This window comes from Amblyraja radiata, chromosome 2 (assembly GCF_010909765.2).
Source record: "Amblyraja radiata isolate CabotCenter1 chromosome 2, sAmbRad1.1.pri, whole genome shotgun sequence".
Classification (NCBI taxonomy): Eukaryota; Metazoa; Chordata; class Chondrichthyes; order Rajiformes; family Rajidae; genus Amblyraja; species Amblyraja radiata.
In genome coordinates this window covers 105,529,563-105,556,557 of record NC_045957.1, presented here as the reverse complement: position 1 = coordinate 105,556,557, position 26,995 = coordinate 105,529,563, and the positions used below count along the sequence as shown (strand labels likewise).

The 26,995-nt window shown below is 42.2% G+C and overlaps 1 protein-coding gene across 2 annotated transcripts in view; it reads right to left on the bottom strand.

The window, feature by feature from the left end:
* Positions 1-26,995, bottom strand: part of mindy3 (MINDY lysine 48 deubiquitinase 3) — a 118,993-nt gene that overhangs the window by 71,105 nt on the left and 20,893 nt on the right. For both annotated transcript variants that reach the window (XM_033012752.1, XM_033012762.1), the window contains 2 exons: positions 23,131-23,201; positions 12,885-12,965 (listed from right to left, as the gene is read on the bottom strand). In XM_033012752.1, coding sequence (XP_032868643.1) covers positions 12,885-12,965; positions 23,131-23,201 — 152 coding nt within the window. The remainder of the gene's footprint in view (positions 1-12,884; positions 12,966-23,130; positions 23,202-26,995) is intronic.

Genomic DNA, 26,995 nt, shown 5'->3' with positions numbered 1-26,995 from the left:
TTTGTAGAATCCGTAAACAGCATGAAAGAAGCAGCACTTAAAGCCAAACGTAATCCAGAATTATATATATAGTTTCAACAGACAACACTCCAACAAACCCAGCCAATATCTATCAAAGGTCTATTATAGCTGGAAAATGCTATTCGGATTAGCTACAATCTCCACAGAATAGGACATGCCAGAAAGATTATTTCCAGCAGGGTCACGGAGGAATAACAGGATAAAGGCAACTAAAATATGAAACGCTTCTTGTTAAAAAGCAAACTGTTCTTCATCTGTTTCAATAGACAATAGGTGCAGGAGTAGGCCATTCGGCCTATCGAGCAAGCACCGCCATTCACTGTGATCATGGCTGATCATCCACAATCAGTACCCTGTTCCTGCCTACTCCCCATATACCTTGACTCCGCTATCTTTAAGAGCTCTATCTAACTCTCTCTTGAAGGTATCCGGAGAATTAGCCTCCACTGCCTGAGGCAGAGAATTCCACAGATTCACAACTCTCTGGGTGAAAAATGTTTTTCCTCATCTCCGTTCTAAGTGGACTGCCCCTTATTCTTAAACTGTGGCCCCTGGTTCTGGACTCCCCCAACAACGGGACCATGTTTCCTGCCTCGAGCATGACCAATCCATTAATAATCTTATATGTTTTAATAAGATCCCCTCTCACCCTTTTAAATTCCAGTGTATACAAGCCCAGCCGCTCCATTCTAACAACATATGACAGTCCCGCCATCCTGGGAATTAACCTCATGAACCTACGCTACACTCACTCAATAGCAAGAATGTCTTTCCTCAAATTTGGAGACCAAAACTGCACACAATACTCCAGGTGCGGTCTCACTGGGGCCCTGTACAATTGCAGAAGGACCTCTTTGCTCCTTTACTCAACTCCTCTTATTAAGATGGCGGCGGCGCGGGCACATCGCAACGCCCTGTGTCTCACGAGAATCAGTGAACTAGCAATAATTTACTTACTTGTTTCAAGTCTGTTCACACGGAGCAGTCTTGTGTTCCTATCGTACAGCCGACAGGAACTTCTGAACATCGGTTCCTGCAGCTGCAACAACTTTTTGGGCGAACTCCGTCTCGCTCCTGAACTAGCCAGAACAGCGGAACGGAAGCACCCATAGATGGCGACGCGAACGCAAACACCGCCGTGGATGCCAAGGTGGGTTAAAGGCTAGGTTAGAGTTAACCCCACACAGGCTATCGATTCTTAGCCTTTTCCTCGCCAACGTACACTCACTGGCGAACAAAATGGATGAACTCCAGCTACGGATTACCTCCCACAACTGGATTAAAGACTGCAGCATCATGATCTTCACAGAAACATGGCTTAACATCGATGTTCCTGACAGCGCCATCGAGCTAACGGAGCTTCATATACTCCGAGCAGACAGAACAACAGACCAGAGGTGGAGGTCTGTGCATTTATGTAAATAAAGCTTGGTGCATGGACACTACCATCATCTGAGTCACTGCTCAGCTAACCTAGAGTTTCTCTTGGTTAAATGCAGACCGTTCTATCTGCCCAGAGAGTTTACTTCCACTGTTGTGACTGCAGCCTATATTCCTCCGGACGCTATGCTAAGCTTGCAATGAAAGAACTGCATACTGCCATTAGCAAACAACCCCGAGGCAGCCTTCATTGTTGCGGGTGACTTAAATCACTCCAACCTGAAGATTGTACTCCCCAAATTCCACCAACATGTCTCCTTCGCCACTAGAGATGACAAGATACTGGACAAAGTTTGCACAAACATGGCTGAAGTCCCCCTCCCCCACCTTGGACAGTCTGACCACCTCTCATTGTTCCTGCTCTCAAAGTACTCTCCACTCATCAGACGTGTAAAACCCACAGTGAGGACAGTTAAAGTTTGGTCAGAGGGAGCAGACTCCACACTTCAGCAGCGTTTTGGAAACACTGACTGGAATGTGTTTGCAGCTCAGGCCACCCTTGACTCACACACGGACATTGACTATTATACCTCCTCCGTTTTGGACTTTATCAACTCCACCATTAACAGTGTCACCTCCCTCAAACGGATTACCACATTCCCGAATAAGAAGCCATGGAGGAACAGAGAGGTCAGGCTACTACTGAAGGCACGTGACACCGCTATCAGGTCAGGCGATGCTCGAGCCTACAGTTCATCCAGGGCTAACCTGAAGAGGGGCATCAAGAAGGCCAAGCACAGCTACAAGCTAAGGATCGAGGAGCACTTCAAGAACAACTCCGCCCCCGACACATGTGGCAAGACATCCAGGCCATCACGGACAATAAACCCACCAACACCACCCCCACATCCAGCGACGCCTCCTTCCTTGTGGAGCTTAACCAGTCTTATGGCTGCTTTGACAGGGACAATCAAGAGGTGGCCATCAAGGCTGTGCTCCCTGCTGATCACCAGCCCCTCACATTCACCCCCATCGACGTGTATGCGGCACTGAGCAGGATTAATGCACGAAAGGCTGCTGCCCTGACGGCATCCCCGGGAGTGTCCTCAGGGCCTGTGCTGCGCAGCTGACAGACATCTGGAATGACATCTTCAACCCATCACTTGCCCAAGCAGCTGTCCCCACGTGCCTTAAAACAACCTCCATCGTGCCGGTGCCAAAACACTCCACTGCAGTGAGCCTCAACGACTTCCGCTCAGTTGCACTTACTCCCATCATCACTAAGTGCTTCGAGCGGAAGGCCCCCTTCCGCCATCTAAAACGGCTGCACCGCTCCGTCCCACACCTTGCTGTTGGCTGGCGGGGGAGGGGAGGCGGTGGCGAGGAGATCCCAACTGCCTCCCCCTTTGGCGGCGGCAGTTGATGTGGACAGGGACGGCCAAGGCAGCGGGGCAATGATGCCGGTGTTGTCTAAGGAGCGCTGACCTTCCTTCCTCCCCACCTCCTCTGTCTCCCTCTCCCCGTCTGTCCCTCTCTCCCTCTCCGTCTGTCCCTCTCTCTCTGTCTGTCCCTCTCCTTGTTTGTCCCTCGCCCTCTCCCTCTGTCTGTCCCTCTCCCTCTGTCCCTCCCCCCCCCTCTCTCTGTCTCTTACCCACTTTTATATTTTTCAAAAGTGTCAGTACATTTATGTGTGTGTGTATATATATATACATCAATATCACATTTTATTACATGAATTGGTCATCAAAACTAAAACTGAGCCAATTTTCAATTTAGCAACACACTCAGATCCACAAGGTAATGTACCGTTTAAATCACATGCGGTGTCCATTCAGATGGATGCAGTATTCTACTAGTATTCTGATCCAGCGAATGAAGTGGAAATGGTGTTTGCAATTTTATTGTTCCATGTGGTATTCATCAACATTGAAAGGAATAAGAAATACGTGCACTTACTGTGCCAACCAGGTCACTGGTGGTCACCACGCGACAACCGTTACACAAAATGATTTTGTGTATTCTGATGCCATTTTTGGAAACTTGTCATCAATGTGCTATCATTTGTTGTTGATACTATGTCAGTCGTGAACCCAATAAAGTGCTTGCAAAGGAATTTGAAATTTGACCCAATATGTCATATTTTTGTGTGCAGCTTTGTAAATATATATATGTACATCATCTGACAAATAAAATAGAGAGTAATAGTAATGCTTTAAATCAAAGTTGCTTCTGATCCATGAGAAGGAAATTTATTTCTCTCCAACTTGCCTCACACACAGGCACACACAAACACACATTCATATATATATATATATATATGTGTGTATATATGTTAAATTTAATTTTGTGCACAGTGTGTGTTAAAGAAATAGAAGGGAAACTGCACAATACAATGTAAGGGAAACTACGCAAAGGAGGGGGCTGAGGAGGAAAGATGGGAGGGAAATGGAGGAACAGGGGGAAAACATTTACAATAAAATTAACTAAAATATGTGATGTGATAGATGAGCTATATCAAACACTGTTCCCTACAACACTGATTATACCAAAGATGATAGAGCGGAGTGCACAGCGGGAGGCATAATGGAAGTCGCGTTTTGCATTGACAAATGGCGTCCTTGACGTTCCGTTACGTACTACACCTCAATGCGTTGGTTTACGTCGGAGTGGAGTATCTTGCGTCAAGCTAATTCAGGGAGATTCTGTTATATCAGGCTGAGAGATTAAAGGATAGACTTTAAGATGAAGCATTTCTGGACAAAAGGAATAGGTGACATTTCGGGTCGAGACCCGTCTTCAGACTGAGTCAGGGGAAAGAGGAACTCAAACTACGGACACGGAGCGATCGCGACCCCCCCCCCCCTTTTTTTCTTAAACATCTTTTTTAAATTAAAAAAAAATTCCCCCTTACCATTTCTGTATTTTTTCAATAGCTGCCATGACTGTTTGATGTCATCCTTCGCCCTGCTCCTGGTCTCGGCCCGCACCGATCGTGTGTGTCTCTGTGTGTGCGTGCGTGCGTGTGTGTGTGTCTGTGTGTGTATCAGTGCGTGTGCGTGTCCGTGTCAGAGGGGAGAAGCGCCTGCATCAAGAGCGAGCGCACGCGTGGGCAGACGGACGAAAGCAAAGATCATAGAGCGGAATAGGTGACATTTCGGGTCGAGACCCTTCTTCAGACTGAGTCAGGGGAAAGAGGAACAGGAGATATAGACGGTACTAAGGACAAATGAAAGGGAGATATGCCTATATCTCCCGTTTCCCTTGACTGTCGCTCTGTGATCTTTGCTTTCGTCCATCCGTCCGCGCATTCGCTCGCTCTTGGTGCCGGCACTTCTCCCCTCAGACTCCACCAAAGAAACAAACACACACACTCACACAGCATGTCCGGCAGATCTGTGCGGGCTGAGACCAGGGGCAGGGCGAAGGATGACATCAAACAGGTCATGGCAGCTATCGAAAAGGTTAACCCGAAATATCACCTATTCCTTTTCTCCAGAGATGCTGCCTGATCCGCTGATTTATTCCAGCCATTTTATGTCTGTCTTCGTTTTAAACCAGCATCTGCAGTTCCTCCCTGTACAAGGTATGTGCCGTTTTCGTGTGTATTAGCGTGTGTCCAGTCAGATTTGGCTTCCAGTCTGATTAACAATCACGCAAGTTTCCACACACACACTTACTTCAGCAAATAGCGACCAAGGCAGTGCTGACAGTGATGGGGGAAATTGATGAGGGTTTACTTCATTTAATAAGACATTTTTAAAAAACATTTAAAACATTTAAAAACATACAAACTGTTCCCTCGCAATGCTCATTACACTGCTAGAGGCATAACTGAAGGTGGGTCAGGTTTACTGAAATGGCGGAAGTTACGCTCCGGTGCGTACTACATGTCAGTCCATTGGATTAAGCAGGAGTCCGCTCTAAGATCTTTGGTACACACTATTATACTGGATCAGTAAATTACAGCTATTCTGCATTCTTTATATGATTGTCCATTTTATTAATGTGGTAGATAGTATTCCAGTTTGCAATCAAACATTGATAAATGCTGCGAGTCCAGCTTCTACAGATGCACCATAGAAAGAATTCTTCTAGATGAACCATCAAAAGCATTTTATCAGGACGCATCACAGCTTGGTTTGGGAACAGCTCCAACCATGACAGCAGCATAATCAAGGACGAGTCGCACCTTGGCCACTCCCACTTCTCCCCTCTCCCATCAGGCAAAAGGTGCAGAAGTGTGAAAATGCACACCACCAGATTCGGGGCCAGTTTCTTTCCAGCTGTTATCAGGCAACTGAATCATCCTACCACAACCAGAGAGCAGTATTGATCTACTATCTACCTCTAATGACCCTCAAACTATCTTTGATCAGACGTTGCTGGGTTTACCTCGCACTAAACGTTATTCCCTTATCATGTATCGATATACTGTAAATGGATTGATTGTAATCACTATGCTCTCTTGCAGTGATCTACTGGGGCTGAGAAATATTTCTTCCTGCAAACAATGGCACACAGGTGGCGCTGCGTTAGAGTTGCTGCCTTAAAGGGCCAGACCCTGATTCAATCTTGACTACGGTGCTGTCTGTATGGAGTTTGTACGTTCTCCCTGTGACCGTGTGGGTTTTCTCCGGGTGCTCCAGTTTCTTCCCACATTCCAAAGACCTGCAGATTTGTAGGTTAATTGGCTTCTGTTAATTGTAAAATTGTCCTAGTGTGCAGGTTAATGCTAGTGTACGGGTTTATCACTGGATATCTCTGTCTAAAGTCAAACAAAACCATCTTCCTTTATGCAAAGCATGACTCCAATAGAGTAGGTTCCCCTTGATGTAAACCAGAGATTCTTGATTACAAACTTGACATTTAAGGCAGCAATTAAACCATTATCTCTGGATTATGTTTAGATCATGACTAGGATCATCCTCGAGTGTTGCTATAATAATATAGAAGCATGGTAAAAAAAACACCACACTGTTAAAATTTATACAGAAACTAATGCTCAAAATACTTTAAAAGAACTAAATAAAAAATAGTCACCAAATCACAAAAGTCCGATTTTAAGAAAAAACAGGAAAAGTCAAGAGCTTTAGGGAGCAAATTCCAAAGCATTGTGTGTCTTGGCAGCTGAAGGCAAAGCAGGTTATGGTGAAGCAATTAACTTGAGATGAACAAACAGCCAGAAACAGAAACACTGATATCTAAGAAGGTTATAGTGCTGGAAGACATTAAGGAAACAGTGCAGACCAAGACCACGGATTAATTTTAAATTAAACAAAGGAATGTTAAATCTGAGGTTAATTTTATCAAGAAAAATGCAAGTCACTAAGAACAATGATGGTTAAATGCAATTTGGTATTGCTTGGTTTAGCTTTGGACTTAAATTTCACCTTTCAAATTAGAGCAACCTAATCTACAAAGTGAACACAAGTGTTAACTTGTATTCAAAATAATCAAAGAGTCTGGAAACTGACTGTTTGGGCACAAATTGTCTACACTGACCAAGATACCTCATACAAGCTAGTTCCATTTGCCATCATCTTGCTCAGATACCTCCAAAGCTTTCCTATCTATGTGCTTGTCCACATGTCTTTTAAATCTGTTATGGTACCTGTCTTGCTCAGTTATGCTGACAGCTTGCTTCATATAGACACCACCCTCTCCCCTTAAAGCAATGCCCTCTAGTTCTTGATTCCTCTAACCTGGCAAATTGACTATGTGCACCCTATCTATTCCCCTCATGATTTTATACACCTTTATGATCACCCCTCAGACTCTTGTGCTCCAAGGAACAATGTCCTCACCTGCCCAACGTTTCCCTTGCTCAGGCTCACAAGTCGTAGCAAAATCCTCGTAAATCTTCTCTGCATTCTTTCTAGCTTTACGGCATCTTTCCTGTAGCAAGGTGACCAAAACTCAACACAATTATGCAAGTGTGGCCCTATTAATGTCTTGTACAATTATATCATAACATATATGATCAGCCAGGATCACAATGAATGGCGGTGCTAGCTCAAAGGGCCGAATGGCCTCCTCCTGCACCTATTTTCTATGTTTCTATACCAAGTCTATACCCTGACAAATGCAGGCCAGCGTGCCAGTAGCCTTCCTCTCCACCCTAACAACCTATAATGCCACTTTCAGGAACTATGTACATGCACTCCTAGATCCCGCTGTTCCACAACACTCCCCAGGGCCATTCTACTCACTGTATAGGTCCTGCCCTGCTTAGCCATCCCAAAATGCCACACCTCGCTAATCTGAATTAAACCCTATTAGCCATTCCTCGGCCCACTTGCCCAGCTGTTCCAAGATTCCACTGTAATTTTTGATAACTATAGTCATTGTCTTTGACATCATCTATTTCAGTGTCATCTGGCAACCTACTACTTACACCTTGACCATTCTCATCCAAATCATTGGTAGATGACAAACAGCAATTAACCCAGCATGGGTACCTGATGCACACCACTATCCACAGGAATCTGGTCTGAAAAATAATCTACCACCCCTACCACCCTCTGCTTCCTACCATAAAGCCAATACGACATCCAGTTAGTTCTCTCGTGATCCCATTGAATCTAGCCTTCCAGAGCAGCCTACAATGCAAATCTTAAAAGCCTTGCTGAAGTCCATATGGACCAAATCTATAGTCCTGCCCTCATCTTCCTCATTACCTTCAAAAGCTCAAACTAATTCATGAGACATGATTTCCCAAGCACAACCATGCTGACTATGCCTAATTAACATGTCTTTTCAAATGCACATGTATCTTATCACTCTTATGTTTCCATGTGTAGGAAGGAATTGCAAATGCTGGTTTGATGATTCAATGATACTTCACTATACCTGGGTACAGCGAAATGCTTTGTTTACACTAAAGATAGACACAAAATGCTGGAGTAACTCAACAGGTAAGACAGCATATCTGGAGAACATGGATGGGTGACGTTACAGGTCGGGATGCATCAATTAAGCTTGTATAAGACATATAAAATTCTTAAGGGATTGGTCAGGCTAGATGCAGGAAGAATGTTCCCGATTTTGGGAGAGTCCAGAACCAGGGGTCTAGTTTAAGAATAAGGGGTAGGCCATTTAGGACTGAGACGAGGAAAAACGTTCTCACCCAGAGAGTTGTGAATCTGTGGAATTCTTTGCCACAGAAGACAGTGGAGGCCAATTCACTGGATAGTTTCAAGAGAGAGTTCGATTTAGCTCTTAGGGCTAAAGGAATCAAGGGGTATGGGGGCGAAAGCAGGAACGGGGTATTGATTCTGGATGACCAGCCATGATCATATTGAATGGTGGTGCTGGCTCGAAGGGCCGAATGGCCTACTCCTGCACCTATTTTTTATGTTTCTATCTATGTTTCCAATAGCTTACCTAGCACAGACGGGTAGGCTTATTCATCTGTAGTTCCCAGGTTTTCCTTTGCAGTCCCTCCTAAATAGAGGCACAACAATAATAGCCTCCCTCCAAGTCTTCTAGTACCTCACCTTGTCCAACGATAATTCATATATCTCTGCCAGGGCTCCTGCGATTTCTCTTCCTTCCCAAGATGTCCTTGGATATACTGATCAGACCCCAGATAGTTATCTACCATAAGATATTTTAGGCTATCAGGTGTCTCCTCGATTGAAATATGGACTGTCCTCAAAACATCTCCATTATTTCCAAAATTCTCTTACCTTCATGTCTTTCTCCATGGTAAAAATAGAAATATTAAATGATTATATCCATATTCTGGGGCTCCGTATATAGATGATACTTTCCGTCCTGTGGGGCTCTATTCTCTCTCCAGTTAGCCTTTTTCCCCTAACATACTTATGAAATCTCTTGTACAGAAACATCTTCAGGTTTTTAAATACACAGTGTAATATACACATAATAATATAATGGGCTACATAATACTAATACAATAATCATCTGTTATGGCCAATGAGTCTCCTAAAATCTTTTACTTTCCATTCTCATCTCAAGAATATATCCTTGTCCCTCGTATTTTTCATCTACATGTTGCTTTGTGACAGCATTTTTGCCAACTAAATTCTACCAGAAAAGTAGAGACTGGAAAGTGTCGACATATGAGAATTTAAACTTACTCCCTCAGCTAAAATCAGAGATTAGTGCTTTTGGAATTGGAAATACATGAACTTGATCCAATGCTTCATTTGTTAGTCAAAAAGTAGAGGGACAAGGAATTTACTCTGTGAAGATCCATTCCATTCTCTACTCCCAGTAACTGACACCCACCGAAAATATAGGCTTGCCATCAGAAGATATCAATACTATTGCAAGCTGTGCCTTGTTGCTGTGTAAAGTTGATTTTAAAATGCTTTGGCTTCTGGCCTCTGGTGTGTTTCTCCAAGTGTCCACAATTGAAAACAAATCTACTGCATCCGAAGTTAGGTCAGAGGTGATACTTCTGAAGAACAGAAAGGCCCTCTAACCATGAGCAGTGACAGTGTAGGGATGCAAAACGCATTAATTCCCACCAACATCAAAAACCCACTCATGAGGAGATTACCTCAAAAACAGCTCAGTGCAATTGAGAAGAGAGAAACCTGATGCTGCTGATTGGTTTCATCTCTGTCAGCAGGCTCATCAATTTTATCTGGTATAACAGCTGAAACAGCATGCCTGCTTTGTAAAAACAAAAGGCTACTGGGCCATCCTAGACATGCTGGAGACTATTCCAAGCAATACAGTTGAATTTATTCAGCTCTTTGCATTTTAATTCAGATTAGGAACATTTAATCTGTTATAAATTAACCACATACATTGGGAGATTGCATAAGAATAGAATAAATTCAAGTTAAAAATGTTATTGGATTTTCTGAAAATATCCAGATCCAATTTTGAGAATTCCGAATTAGAATGCATGGGTAGCACACCATAACTATGTTTATTGTAAGAATTATTTTAGAAAAACTACAATTCAAAAATTTCAAATACTCCACAATACTACACAAAGATATAAATTGTTTATTTTAAAGTCAAGTCACAAATAAGTAAACTAAACAAAAATTGCAAGCTACAAGAAATAAACATAAATTTAAAGCTACTTGACCGCAGTGTCAAACAAGAAACAATAATCTCACTAATTTGACGTATTGAGCAATTATGATGGGAATTCTGAAATAGGATCACCTTGCACCATTCTCAAAATACAAAAATCAAAGACACCAAACATTCAGAATCTGTCACAATCAATTAGATTCGGGCAGAAATTGTGATCATTCTATAACTGCATCCAGAAACGTATTGACTTCATTCTCAGCATTTCATTGCATTTTTCCCCATTTTCAGTTGTCACAAGTCAGTATCGACTGGTCTCCCTCAACCAACTATGGTTTGATTGAAACAAATCGCTCATTAGATTTATTTTGAAGCATCCTTTGCTTATAAGAAGACCAAAACAACTTCAAGCATGGGGCAATGTAGCAAATATTGTCCCGACTGGACTATTACAACTCACTTCTCCTTGGCATCAGCTCCACCTACATCAACCGACTCCAACTGGTCCAGAACGCAGCCGCCCGACTCATCACCCATACCAAATCCTGGCATCACATCACTCCAGCCCTCAAACAACTTCACTGGCTTCCCATCTCCCACCGGATCACCTACAAAATCCTGATCCTCACCTACAAAGCCCTCCACCATCTGGCCCCCCCATATCTCATTGACCTCCTCTCCCCCTACCAACCCTCATGGTCCCTCAGATCCACATCAGCCGGTCTCCTCTCCATCCGCAAGTCCAACCTCCGCAGTTTTGGGGACAGAGCCTTCTCCAGGGCAGCTCCCAGGCTCTGGAACTCCCTCCCCCAACTGATCCGCAATTCCGTGTCCCTCACCATCTTGCAGTCCCGCCTCAAGACCCATCTCTTCACCTCTGCCTATCCTTAGCCCCACGTCCCCGTCCCTTTTCATCTGTGCATTAATTGCCTCATACTGTGTTTTGTATTGAATTATGTCTTTACTTTGTGTACTAGTCATGTCCCTATTTATTTCATTCCCCTTACATGTTTTTCCTCTACATGCTCAATTTTTGTAAGGTGTCCTTGAGACTCTTGAAAGGCGCCCATAAATAACATTTATTATTATTATTATTAAATAGCATTTGCCAGGCAAAAGTGACAATGACTTTCATCAAACAGGGCCAGTATACTGATTTATATAGCATTATTAAAATTAAATGTCAGTAATATCCCAGATGTTACCACAGACCGCAAAATCAAAGGTTATAGAAAATATTATGGCTACATGAGCACATGTCACGCCTATCACCTCCTCAGAGATTTTGAACCTACCATGTATGATCTCCACCTGCCTTTATGAATGTCGTACCAAAACACTAGATGCCAAAAACAATCCAGGTCAAGGCGCCCCACTTGATGGGCGGTGCATCCACCGATCAATCACTGGTTCAATGCTTCTAAAATGTGTACTATCTACAAAATGCATTCCAGTTACTCAGCAACCAAATTTATAGCCCATGAAAGGTGGACACACTGGTAGTAAATAAGGCATATGGTATGTTTGTCTTCATTGCTAGGGGCATTGAATACTAGACTGAGGAAGTCATGAAGCAGGTTAGGCCGCATTTGGAATATTGCATACCATTCTGGAAATATGTGGAAACTTTGGGGAAACAGCAGAGATGTTTAACAGAATGCCACCTGGATAAAGGAGTTCAGCTACAGGTTGTATATACTTGGATTGTTTTTTTTCTGGAACGTCAGAAGTTGAGGGGAGACTTCAGAGATAAATAACATTGAGGCATAGATAGGGCAGATAGTCGGAACCTTTATCTCCCAGGGTGGAAATGTCCAACACTAGAAGGTGCGAGGGAGAAAATTTAATGGAAATGTGCGGTATACGTTTTTTTTTTTTTTAGGTGGGGGCCTGGAAAACATCGTCAGGGGTGGTGGTGGTGGAGGCAGATAAGATAGTGGCTTTTGAGAGGCTTTTGGATTTGCACATAGGATACAAATCAATGCAGAACTTAAATTCTGGTATTTCTAACAATTTTGAAGTATCACTGTAAATGTAAAGACATTGAAGGTTACAGAACATAAGTACCTTCTCTCGGAAACAAGTAACTGGAATTAAAACATGACTTCCCACATCAAGTAAATGGGGAAAATAGGAAAATTAGTAAGAGATGTACGTTTTGCAAACAAAAGTTTACAATTTGTTATTTGTAATATCTGTAAACTATTTAATTTGCTAATTCAACAATTAATCAATACTTCCAATTTGGTCGTCAGAAAATAAAACTCAATTGTCTTGCCTCACCCAACTAGTCTGGCATACCATCCTACTGCTAAGGCTTTAAAGAAGTTGATCACATGCTTGAATCTTGTGAAAAATACCGTGCTGAATTGAAAATAATACTTCTCAAAATAGAATCAATTATTCACAAAAAATATTAGCAAAAATTAAATAGCATTTATCCATTTTTTATCAGATAGGATTACCTTAGCAAAGAATACAGTTAGATGAGTTTCACTGCCAAGTATCCAAACGGGAAATTTTGGCGACTTCAGGTATGTTCCTACCTAGAAAGCAATAAAGATCATTAAAATATTGTACAAGATATAAGGCACATAACACGAGATCACAAGTCTGGAAGCATTGCCACCAAAATGTACTTAAGCGTTCTTTATACCCCAAGTTGGTTCAAGGAGAAATGTAGGCAGCAAACATTTAAAAATAGAATCATACAACATGCCCATTCATAATTATTGAATCGCAATTATAAAATATTTATTTTTTGTCAAACTGATCCAACAGAAAATTGATTCCATTGTACAGAATGGTCATTCAAATAAAAAGTGATCAGTGCTTGCAAAAGGATTAATACTAATATCAAGGAGAGATGAAAAACATCATTGACCCAAGTATACATTAAACAAATTGACTGATCCTCCATAACAGAGTATATTGCAGCAAGTAACATCTGCAATATCACACCACCATTTCCGTTTTTTCTGTTCACCCTGCTGCTTTCCCACTAACCACTTAAGTTATGTGATATTTTTCCATCATTCACCTAAATAGATAACTTCATCCTGGCCACACATCCCCTAAATAGATGACATCATCCTGGCCACACACTCATCTCCCTGTTACCTTCAGGTAGAGGGTACAGGAGCCTGAAGACTGCAACATCCAGGTTCAGAAACAGCTTCTTCCCCACAGCCATCAGGCTATTGAACTCAACTCAAACAAAACTCTGAACATTAATAGCCCATTATCTGTTTATTTGCACTTCATGTTTTATTTATTCATGTGCTTATATATTTATACAATGGTATATGGACACACTGATATGTTCTGTATTCATGCCTTCTATATTCTGTTGTGCTGAAGCAAAGCAAGAATTTCATTGTCCTATCTGGGACACATGACAATAAACTCTCTTGAAATACTTATTTATTCAAAAACTGATATTGGAATATACACTGCCTTTCGTCACAGCCGCAGAACACATGTACAATAATTAGTGTAAAATATTCAGGGCACTTCATTGAAACCCTAAACTAAATTTGTGTATAATTGGAAAATCTCTCTTTCATACAGACATTTAAAAGGAAATTAAATTTTGCTTCAGTAATGGATTTTGTTTGCAGATAAGAAATAATAGACTGAAAACATACTGTTACCTCCACATTTACCTTCTCCAGATTCAGGGAGTTTCTTCCCAACTGTTAGCAGGCAACTGAAACATCCTACTACAAACAGAGAGCAGTCCTGAACTCATTGGAGTACCAGAAGCCGGTGGTGTGCAAGGTACGTCTTGTACTAGGGGTGGCGGCTGAGGGAGCGCAGCCAAGCCGTGGGCGAACTGGCGCTTGTCACCGTAGCTGCCCATCGGTGAGCGGGTTCCTCTGGGGTTGGAGCAGGGTTGGGCTGGAGTTGGCGCTGGCTGTGGGTTCTCGGTGCTGGCGGCGGGCCTGGGTACCGGTGTCTCATTGTCTCAGGACGCCCCTCGGGGGGGAAGAACCGTGGACGGTCCAGTGACGGTTCGGCAGCGCTTGCGGCGCCGGGGACACGGGTTCGATCCTGCTGTAAATGAGGTGCGGTTCTGCGGATGAGAGCCGGTCCAGTCACCCCCCCACCACCTCCCCCCCCCCCCCCCGATGTCCTACTGAAAAAAGACAAAAAAATCTGACCCAAACTATACTCACTGCATCCGCTTCATTCCATATATATTTATATCCACATCTGCGCCTGGTGCGTCGAGATGGGGCTCCTAAGGGACCGTGATAGGAACCTGGAGCAGCAACTCGATGACCTCTGGCTGCTCAGGGAGAGCGAGGAGGTTATAGAAAGGAGTTACAGGGAGGTGGTCACTCCAAGACCACGGGAGACAGAAAACTGGGTCACAGTTAGGAAGGGCAATGGGCAGAGGCAGGGACTGGTGAGTACCCCGGTGGCTGTACACCTTGAAAATAAGTACTCATGTTAGAGTAAGGGTGGGGGAGACAGCCTACCTGGGGGCAGCGACAGCGGCCGGGCCTCTGGCACAAAGACCGATCCTGTTGCTCAGAAGGGTAAGGAAAAGAAGAGGAGGGCAATTGTAATAGGGGACTCTATAGTCAGGGGGTCGGATAGGCGATTCTGTGGACGCAGACAGGAGACCCGGATGGTAGTTTGCCTCCCTGGTGCCAGGGTCAGGGATGTGTCTGAACGTGTCCAAGAAATCCTGAAATGGGAGGGAGAGGAGCCTGAGGTTGTGGTACATATAGGTACCAACGACATAGATAAAAAAAGAGAAGAGGTCCTGAAAGAAGAATTTAGGGAGTTAGGTAGAGAGTTAAGGAGAAGGACTGCAAAGGTAACAATCTCAGGATTACTGCCTGTGCCACGCGACAGTGAGAGTAGGAATGGAGCGAGGTGGAGGATAAATGAGTGGATGAGGGACTAGTGCAGTGGGTATGGATTCAAGTTTCTGGATCATTGGGACCTCTTTTGGGGAAGGTGCGACCTGTACAGAAAGGACGGGTTGCACTTGAACTCGAGGGGAACCAATATCCCGGCTGGGAGATTTGCAAAGGCTACTGGGGAGACTTTAAACTAGTATGGAGGTAGAGAATGGTAGCACTCTGACCCAAAATGTAGGGGAGAGAGAAGAAAAAGACAATAAACAGAGAATAAGCGAGGGTGGGTTTCTTAAATGTGTATATTTTAATGCTAGGCGCATTGTAAGAAAGGTGGATGAACTTAGAGCCTGGATTGACACCTGGAAGTATGATGTTGTGGCAATCAGTGAAACATGGTTGCAGGAGGGCTGTGATTGGAAACTAAATATTCCAGGATTTCGTTGCTTCAGGTGTGATAGAATTGGAGGGGCAAGAGGTGGAGGTGTTGCATTGCTTATCAGGGAAGATATTAGAGTAGTGCTTTGGCAGGATAGAGTAGAGGGCTCGTCTAGGGAGGCTATTTGGGTGGAACTGAGAAATGGGAAAGGGGTAGCAACACTTATAGGGGTGTATTATAGACTGCCAAATGGGGAGCGAGAATTGGAAGAGCAAATATGTAAGGAGATTGCAGATATTAGTAGTAAGCACAAGGTAGTAATTGTGGGAGATTTCAATTTTCCACACATAGACTGGGAAACACATTCTGTAAATGGGCTGGATGGGTTGGAGTTTGTAAAATGTGTGCAGGATAGTTTTTTGCAGCAATACATAGAAGTACCTACTAGAGAAGGGGCGGTACTGGACATCCTGTTAGGAAATGAGACGGGTCAGGTGGCAGAGGAATGCGTTGGGGAACAGTTCGGGACCAGTGATCACAATACCATTAGTTTCAATATAATTATGGAGAGGGTCAGAACTGGACCTAGGGCTGAGATTTTTGATTGGAGAAAGGCTAACTTTGAGGAGATGTGAAAGGATTTAAAAGGAGTAAATTGGGACAGTTTGTTTTATGGGAAAGATGTGGAAAAGAAATTGAGGACATTTAAAGGTGAAATTTTAAGAGTGCAGAATCTTTATGTCCCTGTTTGGTTGAAAGGAAATAGTAAAAATTGGAAAGAGCCATGGTTTTCAAGGGAAATTGGACACGGTTCGGAAAAAGAGAGAGATCTACAATAATTATAGGCAGCATGGAGTAAATGAGGTGCTTGAGGAGTATAAAGAATGTAAAAAGAATCTTAAGAAAGAAATTAGAAAAGCTAAAAGAAGATACGAGGTTGCTTTGGCAAGTAAGGTGAAAGTAAATCCAAAGAGTTTCTACAGCTATATTAATAGCAAAAGGATAACGAGGGATAAAATTGGTCGAGAGTCAGAGTGGACAGCTATCTGCAGAGCCAAAAGAGATGGGGGAAATATTGAACAATTTCTTTTCTTCGGTATTCACCAAGGAGAAGGATATTGAATTATGTGAGGTAAGGGAAACAAGTAGAGTAGCTATGGAAACTATGAGATTCAAAGAAGAGGAAGTACTGACACTTTTGAGAAATATAAAAGTGGATAAGTCTCCAGGTCCGGACAGGATATTCCCTAGGACATTGAGGGAAGTTAGTGTAGAAATAGCAGAAATATGACAGAAATATTTCAAATGTCATTAGAAACAGGAATAGTGCTGGAGGATTGGCGTACTGCGCATGTTGTTCCATTGTTTAAAAAGGGGTCTAAGAGTAAACCTAGCAATTATAGACCTGTTAGTTTGACGTCAGTGGTGGGCAAATTAATGGAAAGGATACTTAGAGATAATATATATAAGCATCTGGATAAACAGGGACTGATTAGGAACAGTCAACATGGATTTGTGCCTGGAAGGTCATTTTTGACTAATCTTCTTGAATTTTTTGAAGAGGTTACTCGGGAAATTGATGAGGGTAAAGCAGTGGATGTTGTATATATGGACTTCAGTAAGGCCTTTGACAAGGTTCCTCACGGAAGGTTGGTTAAGAAGGTTCAATTGTTGGGTATTAATGGTGGAGTAGCAAGATGGATTCAACAGTGGCTGAATGGGAGATGCCAGAGAGTAATGGTGGATGGTGGTTTGTCAGGTTGGAGGCCAGTGACTAGTGGGGTGCCACAGGGATCTGTGTTGGGTCCACTGTTGTTTGTCATGTACATCAATGATCTGGATGATGGTGTGGTAAATTGGATTAGTAAGTATGCAGATGATACTAAGATAGGTGGGGTTGTGGATAATGAAGTAGATTTTTAAAGTCTACAGAGAGATTTATGCCAGTTGGAAGAGTGAGCTGAAAGATGGCAGATGGAGTTGAATGCTGATAAGTATGAGGTGCTACATCTTGGCAGGACAAATCAAAATAGGACGTACATGGTAAATGGCAGGGAATTGAAGAATGCAGGTGAACAGAGGAATCTGGGAATAACTGTGCACAGTTCCCTGAAAGTGGAATCTCATGTAGATAGGGTGGTAAAGAAAGCTTTTGGTGTGCTGGCCTTTATAAATCAGAGCATTGAGTATAGAAGTTGGGATGTAATGTTAAAATTGTACAAGGCATTGGTGAGGCCAATTCTGGAGTATGGTGTACAATTTTGGTCGCCTAATTATAGGAAGGATGTCAACAAAATAGAGAGAGTACAGAGGAGATTTACTAGAATGTTGCCTGGGTTTCAGCAACTAAGTTACAGAGAAAGGTTGAACAAGTTAGGGCTTTATTCTTTGGAGCGCAGAAGGTTAAGGGGGGACTTGATAGAGGTCTTTAAAATGATGAGAGGGATAGACAGAGTTGACGTAGATAAGCTTTTCCCACTGAGAGTAGGGAAGATTCAAACAAGGGGACACGACTTGAGAATTAAGGGACAGAAGTTTAGGGGTAACATGAGGGGGAACTTCTTTACTCAGAGAGTAGTGGCTGTGTGGAATGAGCTTCCAGTGAAGGTGGTGGAGGCAGGTTCGTTTTTATCATTTAAAAATAAATTGGATAGTTATATGGATGGGAAAGGAATGGAGGGTTATGGTCTGAGCGCAGACCAGGGGAGAATACGTGTTCGACACGTATTCTCGATATGGGACTAGGGGAGAATACGTGTTCGACATGGACTAGAAGGGTCGAGATGGCCTGTTTCCGTGCTGTAATTGTTATATGGTTATATGTTATATGGTTATAGCATTCGACCTTGGACAAATCCCATGATCCCTTGCATTTTTCGGAATACCGAACTTGCTTATAACTATGGGAGTACCTTCAACAGAAACTATATAGCTCACAAGTGCAGTGAAGGAACATGTTGTCCCAGGATATTTCACAGAACATAGGCAACATTTCATGTTGATCTAATAGAGAAGTTTTAAAGAGCATATCGGAGGCAGAAAAACTCAGGACTTGAGGGGAAAGCAGTTAAATTTTATGATTAAGATCCAGTGCCCTCCATAATGTTTGGTACAAAGACCCATCATTTATTTATTTGCCTCTGTACTCCACAATTTGAGATTTGTAATAGAATAAAAATCACATGTGGTTAAAGTGCAGTCAGATTTTAATAAAGGCCATTTGTATACATTTTGGCTTCACCATGTAGAAATGACAGCAGTGTTTATACATAGTCTTCCCCCCCCCCCCCCATTTCAGGGCACCATAATGTTTGGGACACAGCAATGTCATATAAAGAAAAGTAGTCATATTTAGTATTTTGTTGCATATCATTTGCATGCAATGACTGCTTGAAGTCCTCGATTCATGGACATCACCAGTTGCTGGGTGTCTTCTTTGGTGAGGCCTGTATTGCAGCCATCTTTAGCATGCTTGTTTTAGGGGTTAGTCCCGGTTGAGTTCTAAAAACATGTGCAGATCAACTGGCTGGAGTTTTGCTGACATTTTCAACCTCTCATTACTGAGGTCTGAGGTTCCCACCTGCTTTAAGAGGGCATCAATAATACCGAGCAGAGCAAGGTGACATGCCTCAATGACTATCGACCAGTGGCACTAACATCCGTGGTGATGGAAGTGCTTTGAGAGGTTGGTTGTGGGACATGTCAACTTCTATCACAAGAACCTCGACCCCCTATAAATTGCCTACCGCCACAACAGGTCAACTGGAGGATGTGATCTCACTGGCTCTCCACTGTGCACTGGACCACTTGGACAATAAAAACACAAACGTCAGTGTTGTTTATAGATTACAGTTCAATACCATCATACCCTCCAAGCTGGTTACCAAGCTCATGCAACTGAGTCTCTGCGTATCCTTCCACAATTGGATATTCGACTTCCTCATCAATAGACCCGTCTGTTCGAATTGGAAGAAATACTTCTTCCTCAATAACAATCAGTACGGGAGCACCTCAAGGCTGAGTGCTCAGCCCCCCTGCTCTACTCACTCTATATTCATGACTGTGTAACCAGATACAGTGCGAACTCCATCTTCAAGTTCGCCGACGACACCACCTTCGTTGGACGAATTACAGGTGGTGATGAGTCAGAGTATAGAAGTGAAATCGATTGATTGACCAAATGGTGCCAGCACAACAATCTTGGTCACAATATCAGTAAAAGCAATGAATCATTGTGGACTTTTGAAGGGGAATGGTAAGGACCCACAATCCTGTTTATATCAACCGGACGATGGTGGAGAGAGTCAAAAACGCATATTTCCGAAGATCTTTCCTGAACCCAGCACACTGATGCAATTATAAAGAAAGCACATCAACGCCTCTACTTCCTGAGAATATTACGGAGATTTGGTACGTCAGAGAGGATTCTCTTGAACTTCTACTGGTGTACAGTAAGAAAGCATATTCAGTCTGGTTCAGCAACTTAAATGCCCAGGAACAACTAAGACTGCAAAATGTTGTGCCCAGTCCATCACCGGCTCTGACCTCCCCACCATTGAAGGGATTTATCGGAATTGCTCGCTCAAAAAGGCAGCCAGGAAAATCAGAGATCCATATCACCCTGGCCACACACTCTTTTCACTCCTGCCATCGGGAAGAAGGTACAGGAGCTTGAAAGCTGTAACGTCCAGATTCAGGAACAGCTACTTCCCTACAGCCATTCAGCTATTATACACTACAACTTCAAATAAGCTCCGGAGACTATTATTGTTATTATTGCATTATTTTTTTGTGCACGTATGTGTGCTTTCGTGTATACACACAATGAACTTTTTTTTTTTCTCTCGTCTATTATATTGTTTACAGTCTACTATGTTCACATATTCTGTTGTGCTGCTGCAAGTAAGAATTTCATTGTTCTATCTGGGACATATGACAATAAAACACTCTTGACTTAGTTGAGGCCGAGGCCAATGTGGGATAACATTATACAGGTGCAAACAAGTGATCCTACCTTGAATGACAAATGTACTTTGAGTAATGCCAGTGACATTTCATCCCATTCTTCACCCCCACCCATCATCTTGATTAATGTCCATACACCTTATTTTTTTAAGACCTTATCAAATGTTAGTGGAAGTGACTTTGCAGGTCTCATTGGAAAATATCTGCTGAATTCAGTGGCTATGTCAATGCCAGGGCTTGCTCTGCCTTAATTCCCACAGTACCCTGCAGGAGAAGCTTGTTGCAGAAAATCAATGTGAAAAAATGGACGTTGTTAATTGAAGTGCAGAATCACACGCAAGTTAGAATGGGAAGAGTTTTGTTCTGGAAAAGGAGGTCTGGAAGCCAAATCCAGTTGTATAGCCATCTGGTAATTTAATGTTACTACTGTTAAAATTTTTACTGATCTATAATTGGCCAATTGCTGTGGTGGGATTTGAATTCATGTCTTTGGTTGATTAATGCTGGCCTGAAGTTATTGTAGACTTAAAAAAATAAATAATTGATGTAGTCTGGAAAATTGGGGCCATGCAAAAGGCACATCCCAAATCGAGGGCTTGGATGAAATACTTCACTCACGTCCAGAATTGAGGAAAGATGAAGACTTCAATACCTTAAAATAATTTATCGAAAGACAATTCTTGGAATCAAAGTAAATCAATGACAGCTGCATTGATAATGTTTTGACATTTCTTTAGAACATTAGGAATCTTAGACGAAATAATGGCCAAATAGGTTAAACATTTCAATCAATTACCACGGTGCAAGGGGTGATACATAATACACAAAAGTCCGGAAAGCAAGTGTAAAGAAACAGAAGGTCACAGCAATTGTTGCATGTAGTTAATAACAGTTGAAAGGTTCACCTGTATTTTTACTGCACACAAGCGAGACCAGAGAGTACTACATAGCCCAGGTGACAATACAATGGAAAAATTGATAGCTTAAGAAAGTGTAGAAGAGCCACGTGAACATTGTTAAGGTTGGTGAAATTCAGTTGTGGAAGCAAGATCATGCATACAAAATTATGAGATGAAAAGGAGTGAACAGAAAGCACTCAGTCCCATTATTAAAACAGGCAACCTTAAGCCAACACTGTATGGAAAAAAGATTTAATGTTGTTGGGACACAAATGAGAATGGAGCTGTGCAAACCTTTTTTTAATTCAAAGAGTGAAAGTGTCCTGGAACATGCACCTTGAAGTGTGGTAATAGAAACTGATCACATTCAAAGAGTATCTGGAAGACTACTTGATGTGTTCTAATGTACAGGTCAGCAAACGTGGGATGATGGATTAACACAAATTGCTTTTTTGGTCCATATACAAACATCGGACAGAATGGCCACCTTATGTGTTATGATTTTTTATGCTGCTCAATGTTAACTACTGATGCAACTGGCAGAGATGGAGAAATCAGTTTGAACAATAAATTATTTGCCCAAATTTAAGAGCAGTTACAAACTTGCTTGGATTTTGGCATTATGATTACACATGTTTCCAGACAAAATCCCAAGCGTCTTCATCCATAGCAACCCCAAACTAACCTTTATCTCCCAATCACCAAAAAAATTGTTGGCTTCAAATGGAACCTTACTGGAGAAACACAACTAAGTTTAAGATATTCAGAATTGAAGACTTGGAAAACCCATAAACCCATAATGGACAGACTAGTACATTTGAATGCCAACTATCCATTGCGATACAGAATATAGCAAGGAAAAGAATAACTTTCATCCAGATGGAATTTACAAAAAAGCTTCAGCACATATGATGGTTTGACCTACAATAAATGTTGCACATACTTAAGAGTAATTTATCAACAACCATTTCAAAACACTGTCTTTGCAAAATTCTTAAGAAAGAGTAGAGGCCAAATTATTTCTATAATTGGTCAAAAATGCTCTGTTTATATTAAAATCATGTGAGACTTCAATTTGCTGTAAATTTTTTGAGAATGAAGATATTTGCAGCACTTAAGTGAATTAAGTAGTAAAGTTAAATTTACCAATTTGAATACTGACATTGAAGTCTTCATTAAGGTGTTTCACAGAATTGAGCAATTGCTGGAACTTAAAATATTTATTTTTGGTAACCAGTGCCCCAAACAGTATTGGTTAAGTACTACACCTTAAACCAAATATCTCTTCAGAACATCCAATTAACGTGACTTAATATAGGGGATCGTATTGTTCTACACCTATGCTTATTACCGAGCGATCATAAGAATTAATTAATTCTTGAAAGAATATGGACAATTAACTTCAAAAAAGGATAAAATATTCTTCTATAATATGGCTTTGATTGATGACTGGCTTGAAAACAGACCGTAATGCTACATTAGATACCAATTTAAAATTTAATTGCTTTAAAATTTTTAGGCACCATTACAGGAAGACAAATATTACTAAAATCAAACTCATTACTTTTGCACTGTTAGTTAAGTTCTAACTGCTTACCTTGCAATAACGCAAGGACTCCATTAATGTCAGAAAGCCTATAGCAGCTTGATTTCTTACACCATGAAGTTCTGAAACAAAACAAACATAGTTGGTTTAGTTCAGAAATAGCATGGAATTCATGCAACATGCAAGAAAATGCATAACATTAAAACGTACTAGACATTAAAATTTCAACTGATTTCATATGGAAAGAACATTAGATACGAAAATTATATTTGGTACAGTTAAACAATACCATTAAATTATAGTAAATTTTATTTTGAAGATAGACACAAAGAGCTGGAGTAACTGCGGGACAGGCAGCATCACTGGAGAGAAGGAATAGGTGACGTTTCAGGTCGAGACTGTTCTTCAGACGTTGCAGTCTGAAGAAGGGTCGAGACCCAAATCGTCACCCATTCCTTTTATCCAGAGATGCTGCCTGTCCCGTTGTTACTCCAGCTTTTTGTGTCTATCTTCAGTTTAAAACAGCATCTGCAGTTCCTTCCTACCAATTTTATTTTGCCCTGAAGAATATGTTGGCTATGGAGATTTGAAGCTTGTAAACTGGCCTTTCTGTCCAACAAGCCCTCGTCAGACAAGTAGCGCCTATTTATACTGCATGGACAGGTACAAGGAGAGGAAAGGTTTCGAGGGATGTGGGTCGTGGGACTAGCTTAGATGGGGCATGGACGAGTTGGGCTGAAGGGCCTATTTTCGCACGACATGACTATGAGAGATAGACACAAAGTGCTGGAATAACTCAACATAGAAACATAGAAAATAGCTGCAGGAGTAGGCCATTCAGCCCTCTGAGCCATTCAATATGATGATGCCTGATCATCCAAAATCAGTAGCCTGTTCCGGCTTTTCCCTCATATCCCATGATTCCCTTAGCCCGAAGAGCTAAATCTAACTCTCTCTTGAAAACATCCAGTGAATTGGCCTCCACTGCCTTCTGTGGCAGAGAATTCCAGATTCACAATTCTCTGGGTGAAGAATTTATTCCTCATCTCAGTCCTAAATGGCCTACCCCTTATTCTTAAACTGTGACCCCTGGTTCTGGACTCCACCAACATCGGGAAAATTTTTCCTGCATCAACCCTGTCCAATCCTCTAAGAATTTTATATGTTTCTATAAGATTCCCTCTCATCCGTCTAAATCCCAGTGAATACAAGTCCATTTGACCCATTCTTTCATCATACATCAGTCCCACCATCTCGGGAATTAACCTGGTGAACCTATGCAGCACTCACTCAATAGCAATGGTCCTTCCTCAAATTAGGAGACCAAAATTGCACACAATACTCCAGGTGCGGTCTCACCAGGACCATGTACGACTGAAGTAGGACCTCCTTGCTCCTAAACTCAAATCCTCTCGCAATGAAGGCCAACATGCCATTGACTTTCTTCACTGCCTGCTGTACCTGCATGCTTACTTTCAGTGGCTGATGTACAAGCACACCCAGGTCTCGTTGCACCTCCCCTTCTCCTAACCCGACACCATTCAAAAAATAATCTGCCTCCCTGTTCTTGCCACCAAAGTTGATAACCTCACATTCATCCACATTATAATGCACCTGCCATGCATCTGCTTACTCACCCAACCTATCCAAGTCACCCTGCAGCCTCATAGCATCCTCCTCGCAGCTCACACTGCCATCCAGCCTTGTGTCATCCGCTAATTTAGAGATTTTACATTTAATTCCCTCGTCTAGATCTTTAATAATATTGTAAACAACTGGGGTCGCAGCACCAAGCCTTGGGGCACATTTCCTTGTTTCCCATTATAAATTCACCTGTCTCTGACTGTAAGGGACCTACATTCGTCTTCACTAATCTTTTCCTTTTTACATACCTGTAGAAACTTTTAGTCAGTTTTTATATTCCCCACAAGCTTTCTTTCATGGTCTTTCTCCCCCCTCTTAATTAGCCCCTTTGTCCTCCTCTGTTGAGTTCTAAATTTCTCCCAGTCCTCTGGTTTGCAGCGTCTTCTGGCTAATTTATATGCCTCTTGCTTGGCTTTAACACTATCCTTTACTTCCCTCGTCAGCCATGGTTGAGCCGCCTTCCCAGTTTTATTTTTTCGCTAGACAGGGATGAACAAATTCCGGAGTTCATCCATGCGATCTTTAGATGTTTGCCATTGCATCTCCACTGTCAACCCTTTAAGTATAATTTGACAGTCTATCCTAGCCAATTCCGGTCTCATACCTTCAAAGTCTCCTTTATTCAAGTTCAGGATCCTAGTCTCTGAATTAACCGTGACACTCTCCATCCTAATGCAAAATGTCACCATATTATAGTTACTGTTATCCAAGGGCCTTGCACAACAAGATCACTAACTAATCCTTCCTCATACACAATACCCAGTCTAGGATGGCCTGCCCTGTAGTTGGTTCCTCCACATATTGGTTTAAAAAACCCATCCCGTATACATTCCAAGAAATCCTCCTCCTCAGCGCTGTTACCAATTTGTTTGGCCCAATCTATATGTTGATTAAAGCCACCCACGATAACCGCTGTACCTTCACTACACGCATCCCTAATTTCCTGCTTGATGTTATCCCCAATCTCCCTACTACTGTTTGGTGGTTTGTATACCAATCCAACAAACGTTTTCTGCTCTTATTTTGCAGTTCTACCCATATTAATTCCACAGTATCCAAGCTAATGTCTCTCCTTACAATTGCATTAATATCCTCTTTAACCAGTAATGCCACCCCACCTCCTCTTCCTTTCTGTCTATCCTTCCTGTATATCGAATACCCCTGCATGTTTAGCTCCCAGCCTTGGTCACCCTGGAGCCATGTCTCCGTAATTCCAAGTATATCATATCCCTTAACTAATAAGTGCGCATTCAATTCATCCACCTTATTTCAAATGGTCCTCTCATTAAGGCCCAAAGCTTTCAGGTTAGTTTTTCTTATCTCTCTTCTACCTTTTGCTTCTGTCCTCCTTTTATGGCCCTCTGTCTCCTTGCATTGGCTCCCATCCCCCTACCCTGTTAGTGTAAACGTGACCTTTCTTACATTCTTTCGCATCAACTGCACCCCCCCCCCCCCCCCCCCACCACTTTTTAGTTTCAACCCATCCGACCAGCACTAGCAATGAGTGACATAATGGGTCGAGACCTTTTTCAGACGCCAGTCTGAAGAAGGGTCTTGACATGAAATGTAACCCATCCTTTTTCTCCACAGATGCCACCTGAACCGCTGAGTTGCTCCAGTACTTTGTGTATCTTTGGTAAATACCGTCCACAGCTCTTTTCTACACACTATATGACTATTACTTTATTTACACTAATCCTGCACTTACCCTATTGATGAAATGGATTAAATACCTAGTTGCCTTGGACAAGGCATAGGATAAACCTCAGAGGCTGAACCCTACCACCTCCCCCCCAACTCCTTGATAACTCAAGCCCTGCAATCCAGTTAATAATCTTATGCATTTTTCTGCACCCTTTCCATCATCACATCCTAATATTGTGGTTACCACAATTACACACAATTAACAAAACCTGCCTCAACTCATGGTCATTGACTTGTTTGAAGAAGGCAAGCATTTTTGTGGCCTATCTACCCATGTTTCAATTTTCAGGAAACTGTGTACATGTATTCCAAGGTCTCGCTGATTGACAACACTTCCCACAGCCCTAGCATTCGCTGTATTGGTCCTGCCCTCGTTTAACTATGCAAAATGCATCACATTGCATTGTCCAAGTTGAATTCCATGTCCATGTCTTTCCCTTGTCCACTATCTTGGTTGATCTCTATACCGTTGCAGCCTTAAAACGTTTTCACTGTCACCTACTCCAGTGCTTCTTAAACTATTTCAGTGTCATTCACCCTTGAGTATTTATCACAAAATTTCATTCAC